The 11918-nt window shown below is 63.9% G+C and overlaps 1 protein-coding gene across 3 annotated transcripts; it reads left to right on the forward strand.

Moving 5' to 3' along the window:
- The first annotated feature begins 43 nt into the window (after positions 1-43).
- Positions 44-11541, forward strand: TSC22D3 (TSC22 domain family member 3). 3 transcript variants are annotated; one of them, XM_026039103.1, is made up of 3 exons: positions 44-377; positions 10192-10243; positions 10710-11541. In XM_026039103.1, exons 1-3 carry the CDS (start codon positions 55-57, stop codon positions 10953-10955), a joined length of 621 nt encoding a protein of 206 aa, XP_025894888.1. In that variant the 5' UTR covers positions 44-54; the 3' UTR covers positions 10956-11541. The 3 variants fall into 3 exon arrangements, with proteins under 3 accessions (XP_025894888.1, XP_025894890.1, XP_025894889.1); XM_026039105.1 differs by lacking the exon at positions 44-377 and adding an exon at positions 7411-7478; XM_026039104.1 differs by lacking the exon at positions 44-377 and adding an exon at positions 9802-9960.
- The last annotated feature ends 377 nt before the right edge of the window (positions 11542-11918 follow it).

Raw genomic sequence — 11918 nt, forward strand, 5'->3', positions numbered from 1 at the left:
GCCGTGCGCAAGGCGGCCCCGCAGGGCCGTGGCAGCGCGGAGCAGCGGCCCGGGATGTCCTCGTCGCCCGCCGAGGAGTGCCGCTCGCCCGTGGGGCTCGACTGCTGCAGCTGCTGCCTCGACTTGGCCAACCGGAGCGGGCTGGAGGAGGGGGCCGGCGGCGAGAACAACAACCTGGGCAGCCCCACCGTGAGCAGCTTCCGGCAGCTGCAGGAGCAGCTGGTCCGCAAGAACCTCAACACTGACAAGCTGAGCTCCATCATGCGCCAGGACTCACTGGAGCCCGTCGTGCGGGACCCCTGCTACCTCTTCAACGAGGGCATCTGCAACAGGAACATTGACCAGACACTGCTCTCTATCCTCCTACTTTTCCACAGGTGGGTGCAACTGGCAGGTCCTCAGGGACGCCTCTGGAGCCAGGCCTGGGGTGGTTGAGTGTTCRGGGGCTCGTGGCGAGCAGTGCGGGGCCAAGATGTGGGACCTGCGGGACCCTGAGCTGGCAGTGGCAGGAGTGGCTCTGGGACTCTGCAGCCAGGTAGCAGTGGCAGCGCAGAGGGGCACTAGGTGAGGAGAAGCATGGGCTCCCTTGTGTGGCAGGCAGCCCCGTCCCCTGACCATGGGTGGTGCCAGTATGTTCCCTGGGTGCAGGTCCGGATGGCTCTGCACGCATTGTGATCAATGGTGCTCCTCTGTTCCCTGGTGCCCCGTGTGCCCAAGGAAGAACAGCAGCCTCTGGGTGTGTGTCTTGGCCCCTGGACCTTATGCTCATCTTTTCCAGCTTCCTCTTGTCTGTGCATGGAGATCTCACAAGGAGACGGGCTGCCTGTCGCTCAGGAAACAGCCGTGATGCTACCTCTTAGAGTTAGAAGGAAGCTGAGGAGCAAATCCAAGAGTTCTGCTGCTAGGTCCTGCTTTCAGCAGCTTTTGTGCCTCTCCCTGGCATGTATTGACTAGTGGCAGATTTGGCCAGGGTGGCATTTCCGAGCCCTTGAAAGCCCTTGCAGCTGTGTTGGCTCAGCTTGGAGAAGGCTCCTGTGGGCTGGGGCTGCGTGCCTCTCGAGCACAGTGCAGTGCATGGAGCCATGCAAGAGGAGATCCAGGGGATCCAGGAGACTGTGCAGGCATTTCAGGTTGTGAGGTGGGGGACCCCAGGCCCTGGGAGGGAGGCAGAGCTGTCTCTGGTCCTGCACTCCCGGCTGCAGCTTTGGGAGGGGACTGACCCTGGTGACCAGCTAGCGGCCACCCTAGAGAGCTCGAGAGGTGCACAGTGGCCACCCTGTGCTGGAGGCCAGCAGCTCCCAGGCTTGATGGGGGGAAAGCTCGACATGGCACCATCTCCTCCCCTTCCTGCACCTGCAGGCACGCTCGCTCGCTCACCCTCCTGGGCTGTGCACRTGCGCGCAGGCCACCCCTGGGGCAGCGTCTGCTCCCGTTGCGCGGCGCAGCAAGGCAGGTGGGCACGCACGTGGCCGCTCCACGCGGGCAACCACCCGGGATGCGTGCCCACGCCTCCTCTGCGAAGCCAGCATCTCGCGCCGAGCAGGCTGCTCGCTCAGAGCCCTTCTCGTCGGAGACGCTCTTCCTGCACTTACATAACTCGGAGCTGCCTCTCAGGTGGGGAAGGAGGAGCCAGGCTGTCGGCCAAAGCAAACGGCTTCGAGCCCGGGCGCCCGGCTGCACAGCGAGAGGCAGAGCCGGCTCTGGGCTGCAACCCGCCCAGCCGAGGCGCGGACGGGAGCAGGAGATGCAGAGATTCCCCCTTGCTCCGGTGCACCGCGGGCACTTGGCATAGCAGGCGTGGGAGGGAGGCAAGGCACCATCCCTAGTGCTGGCTGCCAGGCTAGAGGGCACGAGCCAGGCACCCAGGTGGCCCCCCAGGAAGGCGGTGACAGGGTCCGAGGGTGAGAGGCAGGCAGTGGAGGCARAAACTGCCTGCTCTTGAAGTGAGCACAGACACCCCCATGGTCACCAAGCAGCTCTGCAGTGACCTGCAGGCACTGGAGAGCAGCATCCTTCCATCAGCCCGTGCTTGCAGACACCTTGCTGCTAACCTGGGCTGGAGACTTCTTGGATGATGTCCCCTCTCCTGATGGAGGCTGGGGGCACTGCCCCAGGTGCTGAGGACAAGTGTGYCAACGCCTGTGTTTGCTGCTGTTTTGCTCCAGCCTGAACTTTCTCCTTCTGGGGAATGAGCCAAGATACCCAAGAGGCGATAGCGTAAAAAGCAGGGGATTGTGGGTGCCGGAGGAACACCCCGATAACAGCTCTGATAAGGGCCCCATTGCTGCCGGCACTGGCAGCCCAGGAGGGTTTGTGTTGATGYGCTCTTAACACTGGTATGGGACGAGGAGGTCTTGACTCGTGCATGGCCAAAGTCTTGTATGGCTTGGGAGACCAAGCAGATCTGGAACCCAGGTCTAGTTCCAGGGGCATTGGAGATAGTTCGGTCCATGATTGCTCAAGCTGTGAGCACTGTAATGGGGCTGGATCAGTGCTGGGGGGTCCAGGAGGATGTGCGTGCTGCTGGACGGGCTGTACTTGTCTCTCCTCTCTCTTGACTCACAGCGAGGATGCTGTGAGGGGTGCAAGAAGTAGATGATCTAGACCACCCAGGGCTGACACTCCTGCAGGAAACCCTTTTGCTAGGAAAGTATCTAAGATCCTGCTTGAAAAGGGCTTCACTCCTCCACGYAGCCTTATGACCTGCTTCTAGAGGAGGCCTGGGCATCACAGAGAAGCCAGCGTAGCAAGAAAGCCCCAAGTGCGGGGAGACTCCTTACTGCCATGCTTGGTGGGCCCCTCTCTGCTAAGGGGAGTGACCCACATCTGCCCACAGCTGGGGCTGTGAGCACACACAGCCCCCAGATCTCAGCCACCCCTCACCTGGCTGKGCTGGGCAAGCAGGACGACACGGCGCAAGCCAAGCCAAGCAGGACTAGTTTCCTCAGCAGAGGGTCAGGCCAGCAAGCAGAGCGCCCTGGGCAGGCGGTGCCCGGGTGGCATTTGGAGCACGCCACGGCACCACTTGTTCCCATCCATCTCACACTGTTTGGCCGCAGCAAGTCAGGAGAAGGAGAGGGAGCCAGCGTGTAAAGGGCAGCAGGGCCGGGGAGCACATTCCAGCCCGGAGAGTGGGCCGGCCACCAACAAGGCGGCTTTGACCGGGACAGGGGCTGTGTGCAGGAGCATGTGTGAGCGTGAGAGAGGTGTGGGTGTGAGACTGCTCGGCCGGGGCAGCGTTCCCTGTGCTCGGTGCCCTCTCCCAGTTCCCACAAGGCTCTGGAAATGACCCTTCCCTTCCTGGAGCAGTGCATGGATGGGACTCCTTCGCTTTGCTCTTGGGGAGCAGAGCTGCGTGTGGGCCCTGCTTTGCAGCCTGCCTTGCCAAGCCTTATGGATGCTGGGCACGCTGGAGACCTCTTCCTTGGCTAAGCTGAGCTCAGGGTGCCCAAATCCTCCCCTTGCCCGAAATGGTGGTGGGTCACCAGGCACAGACCTATTCCCTGCACCCCCCTTGCTCTCCATCGCAGACATCCCACAGACATCTCCTTGCAGAGATGGAGGTTCAGGGCAGGGAAGCTGYGAGCTCGGGCGGGCAGAGCGGCAGCTCCCTTCTTGTTACTCAACCCGGCGGTGCCTGCGCAGGGCTGGGCCGAGCGCAGATTGGTGGAGGAGGCCCCGGGGAGCCGAGGGGGAGGGAGGCCTGGAGCAGCACATGGGCAACATGTGCAGCCCCGCGGAGGCTGGATCTGAGCGTGCAGAGGAAGAGGCGGGTCTGCCGGCGGCCGCGCAGCTCGCCCATGCTGCACCCTGGGCTCTGCAGGCTGCCCCGGCCACGGCGCCCGAGCTGCACCCTGGGCTCTGCAGGGCTGGCCATGGCGCCCAAGCTGCACCCTGGGCTCTGCAGGGCTGCCCTGGCCACAGCACCCACGCCACCCTGCGCACATCCCTCCAGCGCCACCGCCTGCCTCACCCTGCTGGGACCCCCAGGCCCAGCTCTCTGCAGAAAGGAGGCTCCCTAAGCTGCCTTTGCGCTCAGCAGCTCTCCTCCACAGTGCTGGAGGTGCCTCTGGCTGCAAGGCTTTGCCCTTCGGCCACGGGCAGCTGGCACAGCCAGCTAAACCCCAGTGAAACCCATAGCCCGGAGCTGTTGGGCTGGTGGCCAGCATGCTGGGTAGGTGCAATCCGAGCACCAGGAAAGTGTCGGCGAGCTCACGGTCCCCGGCAGCACGGCACAGGATGCACCCCGAACCCCGCTTGTGACAGTGACCCGCATCCAGCGCTCCAGGCTTTAGCTCCGGCTCACTGGGCATGAAGGGCTTGAAAAGCTGCTCTTGTGCTGGGCAGAACAGCCCGTCCCGCTCCGGTGCAGCCCAAGCAGCTTGCAAAGAGCAGCCGGGCTCCTCCGCTGCCCGGGGCACTGGAGCTCTGCCGCCGCCGGCTAGGAACAGCCTTGAGCAAGACTTGGCTTATCCTGCAATGAAAAAACATGAGCCCTCCACTTGTGGAGAATCCCCCAGCGCGTGTTTATGTACTTATATATATATATACACATATATATTGGAGGGGTTTTGCTGCAGAATGCCTTGGGTGACAGATCTGAGGCCCCGAGCCGAACAACTCTGTGCTGCTCAGAAGCTACAAATAACCTTGAGCCATTCCCTGCGCGCTGGCACGTGGTGCCAGGCGGCGTCTGGCGGCCCAGACAGGCCACATGGATGGCCGCAGGTGCCCGTCCCGCCGACGGCTTGTTGCCTTTCGCGTTGTTATTGTCCCCAAATGTCAGCAGGGCAGCAGTCTTCGCGAAACGTCCTTGCTCCAGGATGCCCAGGATGCTTCTCAAAGGCCAGGCAGGGGGATTAATGACAGGCTCGGCTGAAAGTTTGCAGTTCTGGCACGCGTCCTTGCCTGACCTTAACTGGAGCTTGTGCGCCGGCAGAGCCCCAACAAACTCATGCCTGGCCGAGCGGTGCCTGCTCCCATATGTGGGAAGGGGCTTTGAGGGGGCRGCTGTGAGCAGCCCTGTCTGCCCAGCAATAGCAAGCAAAGCCCGAGCGCCTCGGAGAGAGCAAGGGGAGGTATCCTGGGGGGCACGTGTCTCCGCAGGGCCCCCTTCCTCTGGGGAAACAGCCCCGAGGTTTCCTTGTGCAGACGCCTTGGGACTTCTTCTGTGAGCATCCTCTGTAGGAAACACTTGTTGGGTGCTGACCGTGGGGCAAGCGAGGGGACTCCGGCTGCACAGCCGGTGGCTACAAGAGCGGGGCCAGCGGCAGCGTTAGAGAGGGAAAGGAAAAGTGCCGCTCCGAGCAGGCCGCCGGCGCTGGGGTGTGCGCGCGCCGCAAAGCCGGGACTGGGAGTACTGCCAAGCGCCGTTATCGGAGGAAACGGGCCGCCCCACAGCTGGACATGGGCGGCTGCCAGCTGCCTCCCTCCTCCCRCCGCGCAGCTCCGCAGGTTCCGAGGAGTCCCTGGGCCGCAATCCGTGCCAGTGCCACCGGCGTGCCTGGCAGGCAAGATGCAGGAGCTCGGGGAGGTCTGTGAGCCCTCCAATGCTCCAGTGGGCCCAAAGCCGGTCCCCATGTCTCAGATCTCCTGGCTGCATAGGGAGCCAGGTGACACCCTCCTGAGGACACCTGGCCCTTCCCAGATGTGAGTCCACATGCCCAGCTTGTCACCGGTGTCCCCAGCCRCTCCTCCATAGCTCTAACATGGACATTCTCAGCGACCTGGGCCAGCAGGGCCACGGCTGCAGAATTTTGGGCTGCAGATKCCAGAGCTTTGTAGCTGCACGTTTGCGCTACGCTTCCCCGCGCTGACCCTGCAAGCCAGAGATGCGGCTTTGCTGAGCGGCCTGGGCAGCTTTGGCTCGATGCCTTTCCCCTTTTGCTCTGCAGTGTCTCGGCAGCCAGGCGAGAAACATTTCCCACGCCTCGGGCCCTYGAGAGGGCCTTCCTCCCATTGAGCAGAGTCCTTGGAAGGGAGCAAGGCAGAAATGCTGCCACTGAGCAGCAGAGAGGGCCCTGAGCTGGGACRGGGGGGAGCGGGAAGCAGGGGACTCCTCCCAACATCACGAGCAATTCCTGCAGCTCCCATTGCCACCATGGGGCTGGACTGCAGGGGTCAGGAAGCACTGGGACATGTGTCCCACCTGCCACCCCTTGGAGCTGAGCACCCAGTCGTAGGGGCTGCAGGAGGAGAGAGAGGCATGTGAGAGCTGGTGTATTTAGTGTCCCTAAAAGGGGAGTGGTGGGAGAGGAAGCTCATCTGGCTGGAACAGGGCCAGCATACTGGGAAAAGCGTGTGCCGGGGCCACGGGGGGCTGGGAAAGGGCCCCTTGCCGCCCGGGGCGCAGCTGGAGGCCGTGCAGCCGCTGCCCCACATCCCTTCCTGCTCAGCGCCTCGTCGGGCTGTTGCTGCTCCAGATGTGCGGTGCTGGCCAGCGCTAAGAGAGGAGAGCTGGGGGTTGGGACTCCTGGAAAACGCCACTGAGAGCAGTTCTTGGATGTCCCCGTGGCTCCTTGGAGGTCTCACTCATAACAYGGGTCCTTGCATGCCTCCCAAAGACATCCTTCCAGGAGGGGTAGGTGAAGGGGGTTCAGCTGGCTGCACCCCTAAATATCCAGAGCCTCGTGCACCTGCATCCCAGAAGGACATCCCTGGCCTGGATGTGTCTCAGCATCCTCACCAGTAAACCCCGGCCACAGGGCAGTGACAGCCACGGGCAGCCGCTGGGGCAATGGCAGAGCTGGGAAGCCCCCAATTCCCTCACTCGCTCGCTTTTTCCGCTCAATCCTGCTGCCAGGGAGGGATTTCAGCTCATGGATGCTCATGCCAAGCGGCCTTGCCCTCATCCCAGCTCCTCCKCAGGGACAAGGGCAGTGTGGAGCACAGCCCATCACCTCCGTGCAGGGCAGAGCCAGCACATGACTCGGTCCCTGTATCTCAGTCCCTACATCCTGCGCTGATTTCCCTGCTGCTGGAGCAGGCTGCACTGCTAGAGCTGGGACAGCAGAGCCRGGATTTTCTCACCTCCGCTCATTTTCGCACTGGTCCCAGCGCCTCTTGGCRTGGGCACCCCGGGGTGCTCCAGCCAAGGGGCAGAGGGCCCGGCCACCCCCTTGCCCACAGCGGCCGCCGCGGGGATGAGCGTGCACAGAGCGGCTTTCATCTGCCCGCAGAGCGGGGGCCGCCCGCCCGCTCCGGGCCCGGCACCCACGCGGCTCGGGGTGGCACCCGGTCCCTGCGGTCATGAAAGGGCCGATTCAGCGCCGCTGAGGTCACCCGCCCGGCGGGTGCACCCCGCGCCCGCGGCCCCTCCTGGCCCCGCGGGGACGCGCTCGGAGCCCGCACGGTGCCCGACACCCAGCTGTGCCSGGCAGAGCTGCCCGGGGCGCGCGGCTGCAGCACGGAGCGGAGCGGGGCGCCGACATGGCCCTGCCGCCGCCCTACTCCCCCAGCCTCTTCAGGAGGAGGGACTGGTGAGTAGGGACATGTGCCACGTCTGCAGGGACAAMGAGGGGGAAAAGGGTCTCGGGTGCTGGAAGGGATGCAAGGCGGGAGGATCTCCCTCTACATCCCATGCGTGTGTTTTTGAGGTCCCGAAGGTGCCAGGCTGCACCACTCCTTGCCAGGCATGTCGCAGGGCACCGTCCCACACTGAGTCCTTGCACCCTTTGCTGCTTGGGCACGAAATGCCACCACGTGCCTGCATTCAGGGGGGTGCGGCAGGGCATGCAGGGCACAGGGAGGTGCCCAGTCGTGCTGCCCGGTGGCTGGCGTTCTTCCTTCCCAGGAAGCTGGTGCTCCTGCATCCCAGCAAGTGAAGGGAAATCTGGCTGTGCCGCTTCGGCTGAGGCTGTGCCCTGGCGCGTCCGGGATGCGGGTGCACGGGGCCGTGGCCGTGCTTGGCATCGCTGCTGTCCTTGTTTAAGCTCTGCAAGGCTGGGGGCAGAGGGAGCAGGCAGGGACGCACGCCGGGCACTGAGCAAAGTCCAGCGGGGTCCAGAGGGCAGAGATAAGGCTGGGAGCTGGCGGCGCGGATCACATCCGAGTGCCAGGCCAATGTTGGCTCTGTGCGGCAAGGACAAATCCAGCGTTGTCACCATGGTCCGGGGGGGATGGAGAAGATGAGCTCGCCTTGGTTGTCCCCCAAACAGAGCTGCCTCCCTGCCGGCCCCAGAGCAGCAGCGCGGGGGGGTCCCCGCTGCAGTCCCGCCTCTGGCCGCCGGGGGGCGGCCTCCTCCGGGCCGGGCGGCGCAAACATGTTTTGCTGGCGGGTTATGTAAGGCTGGCCCGGGCGGGGCTGTTTGTACTCGGGTCCAGGCCGCGTTCCGTTTCGCACCGCGGTTATTTATTTGTTCTGCACAGCGATTTTTTTTTGTTCTGCACAGCGATTTTTCTTTGCTTTGCACTGCGTTTGTTGTTGTTGTTGTTGTTGCTTTGCACACCGATTGCTTTTCCCCTTGAGAGAGTATTTGTAGTCCCATCAAGGTCTCAGGGTCCCTTGCAGCACATGCACCCCAAATTGCAAGCCCCCGGCATGACCCTTTGCCTTCTTGCTTTGTCCCAAAGTGGCAGTCACAAGAGCTGCCTTGCAGGCTGCAGAAGGATGCCTGCAGGCAACTCCCCCATGCCCCTGGCATGATCGGRTATGTGGGTCTGCAGATGAAATGGGGTGCAGAAGAATGAAGGGAATGCAGGAAATGGAGAAAGTGCAGAAGAGTGCTGGGAATGCACGGCGTGCCAGGACTCAGGTTCAGGAGAGTGGCGATGCAGGCCTGGGTGCAGAGGTGCACAGTTTGGGAGTGCAGTCCCAAAGGGGCGTGTTGTGGTGCAGGATGGCAGTGCTGAGCCCCCGCATGCAGGGTGAGAGCACGGAGGCATAGGGGGGTATGGAGATGAGCTGCGGAGGGTATGCGGAGGGAGCTGAGGTGCTATATGGGGGTGCTGTGCCAGGGTCTGCAGCACTGGGGTGTAGGGCTGCAGAGCGGGGTGCTGTGCCCAGGTCCAGGGCTGCAGACCCTGCTGTGCTGGGTTGTAGTAATGCTGCCCTGAGGTGCAGGGCTGCATACAGGAGTGCAGTGGATGCAGGAATCCATACAGGGATGCAGCGATGCAGAGCGGGGTGTAGGGATGCTGCTCTGGGGTGCAGGGCAGCAAAGTGCAGTGCTGGGGTGCAGGGCTGCAAGCCAGGGTGCTGTGCTGCAGACCAGTGTGCCAGGGCTTGGGATGCAGCACTGGAGTGCAGAGATGCGGAGCAGGGCACAGTGCCAGCGTGCAGAGCTGCAGACTGGGGTGCTGTGCCAGGGTGCAGGGCTGCTGTGTCAGGGTCCAGGGCTGCAGAGCGGGGCGTCGTGCCAGGGTGCAGAGCTGCAGACTGGGGTGTTGTGCCAGGGTGCAGAGCTGCAGACTGGGGTGCTGTGCCAGGGTGTGGGGTGTGGGGATGCTGTGTTGGTGTCCAGGGTTGTGGAGCAGGGTGCAGTGCCAGGGTGCAGAGCTGCAGACTTGGGTGCTGTACCAGGGTGTGGGGATGTGGTGTTGGGGTCTATGGCTGCAGAGCAGGGTGCAGTGCCGGGGTGCAGGGTGCAGAGCTGCAGACTTGGGTGCTGTGCCAGGGTGCAGGGCTGCTGTGTCGGGGTCCGGGGCTGCAGAGCGAGGTGCGGGGTGCAGAGCTGCAGGCCGCGCTGCCGGGCCGGGGGCAGCGGCGAAGGAGGCGGCTCGGCTCGGCTCGGCCCGGCTCGGCCCCCGGTAACGCCCCGTGACGTGGGGCCGCCCTTATAGCGGGCGGCGGTAGCGCGGAGCCGCAGTGCGCAGAGCCCTCCGCGCCACCGCCGCAGCTATGAGCACCGGCCTCTACCAGTCCCCCATGGAGGTGGCTGTCTACCAGCTCCACAACTTCTCCATCTCCTTCTTCTCCTCCCTGCTCGGGGGGGACGTGGTCTCCGTGAAGCTCGACAACAGGTAGGGGCAGCCCCGGTGCCGGCCGCGCTGCTCTTGGTGCCCGGGGGGGRCCCTCGGTGCATTGTGGTGTGTGGGGGGGGCTTGGTGGCCTTGCAGCCCCCGCTGCATTGCAGTTCGGTGCAGGGTGATGCTCGGTCCCCAGTGCATTGAGCGCGGTGCAGAGCGGGGAGCGTGACTGACCSGGAAAGTGGGAGACGCTGCTGACCGCCCTGCCTCTCCGCTCTCTTCCAGTGCCTCTGGAGCCAGTGTGGTAGCCATCGACAACAAGATCGAGCAGGCAATGGTGAGCTGACCTCGCACTGCATCCCGGGGTGTCCGATGGGTCCCCGCGGCGGTGGCCAGGAGCAGGGGGGGCCGGGGTCCTTTGTCTGCCGCCCGCTGCTGGCAGAGCTCATTGGCTCCAGCAGCGCCGCAGTGCGCACGGAGCAGCGCCCAGATGGACATGGCTCGGTGCACGGACACGGCTCAGTGCACGGTGCGGGGACAGGGTGCCGAGGACGGATCCTCTGGTGCTGAGGGGTATGGGGGAAAGGCAGTGTGTGTCCCAAGAGCAGTAGGAGCTGCCGTTGGGGAAGTACAGGACGGAGAAAGCCCCTGGAGGCACTGAGGCCAAAGGGTTTGKAGAAGCCGGAGGTTGCTGCTGGCTCTGGATTGGCAAGAGGCTGGGGGACAGAGCCTTGCAGAGCTGGGGGGAAGCAGTCCCAAGGGTCTAACCATGAAGTAATGGGCTGTTGGTTGGCTTCTTGCAGGACTTAGTGAAAAATCACCTCATGTACGCTGTGCGAGAGGAGGTGGAGGTGCTGAAAGARCAGATCAAAGAACTGTTGGAGAAAAACTCCCAGCTGGAGCGAGAAAACAGCCTTCTGAAAACCCTCGCCAGCCCCGAGCAGCTGGAGAAGTTCCAGTCGCGGCTGCCCGCGGAGGTGCTGAGCCTGCAGGAGCAGAGCCCGGGGGCGCCAGCCCCGGCTCAGCACGCCGGGGGCTCTGCGGTATAAGGTGGCTCTGTCCTCGGGGTGGGCAGAGCCACAGAACTCTTTCTACTTCCAATCTCCCGCAAAATCGTTTCTGCCTTCGTCTCACGGAGGACTGCCAAAGCCTGGCACCCGCAGGGGTGCTCAGAGGTGCCCCCCGGGCAAGCCCATCCGGACATTGAGCCAGCTGCTGCCTCCTGCAYGGAGATGCTCTTCGGCGAAGGAGACGCGGGGCTGCAGCAGACCCCCCCACGCCACGCCGGCCGGCCTCCCCCCACCACGCACTGGGAGGAAAACCACAAGCTCTGCTGAAACCTGGGAGCCTGCAACATGCCGGCGGGGCCTTGGGCGCACGCATGGGAATACAAGTTTGGAAAAGGCGCATGCTGAGCCCTGGGCCTTTGCTGCACTGTGCAGCAGGGGGGTCTCTGTCTGGCAAAGACTGAGCTTGGAGGAAGACGGTTGCTTCACAAGAGATACCGCTGTGTCCCCGGAGCCTGCTGCAACCCAAAGCTGACTTGAAGCAGCAGCGCCAGTGCCGTGCACATTGCCGTGCATGGCTGCACGCACATCAGCGTGGGGATTACAAGGAAACGCTGGGTTTTGTAGCTGGGGTATCTTCTGCAGACGCATCTCCGCGTGAGCGCACGCGGATACGAGGCGAGCGGGCACCGGGGTGCTGCCCAGGGGCCGCCGTGCCCGTCCCCACACAGCTGGGGCCCTCGAGGCGAGCCCGGAGCGGCGCCGGGGCGTGCGGTGCTGCGTGTCCCGCGCCGTGGGGCGGCCGGCGGGGCGCGGGGCAGAGCGGCGGGGACGCGCTGCAGCCCATGGGGCTCTCAGGGAGCCGCCGGCCTGCGCCCCGGCAGCGTGCGGGGAAGGGACAGGACGGGACGTCCGCTTTGACGTCAGACTGTCAGAGCAGTGACATCGCTGTGTAAATCTAGGTAGAGGTGGCAATAAACTCTACTTTTTTTCATACACTCTGGC

The sequence above is a fragment of the Nothoprocta perdicaria genome, unplaced genomic scaffold (assembly GCF_003342845.1).
Source record: "Nothoprocta perdicaria isolate Ctin4 unplaced genomic scaffold, notPer1 scaffold_22, whole genome shotgun sequence".
Taxonomy (NCBI): domain Eukaryota; kingdom Metazoa; phylum Chordata; class Aves; order Tinamiformes; family Tinamidae; genus Nothoprocta; species Nothoprocta perdicaria.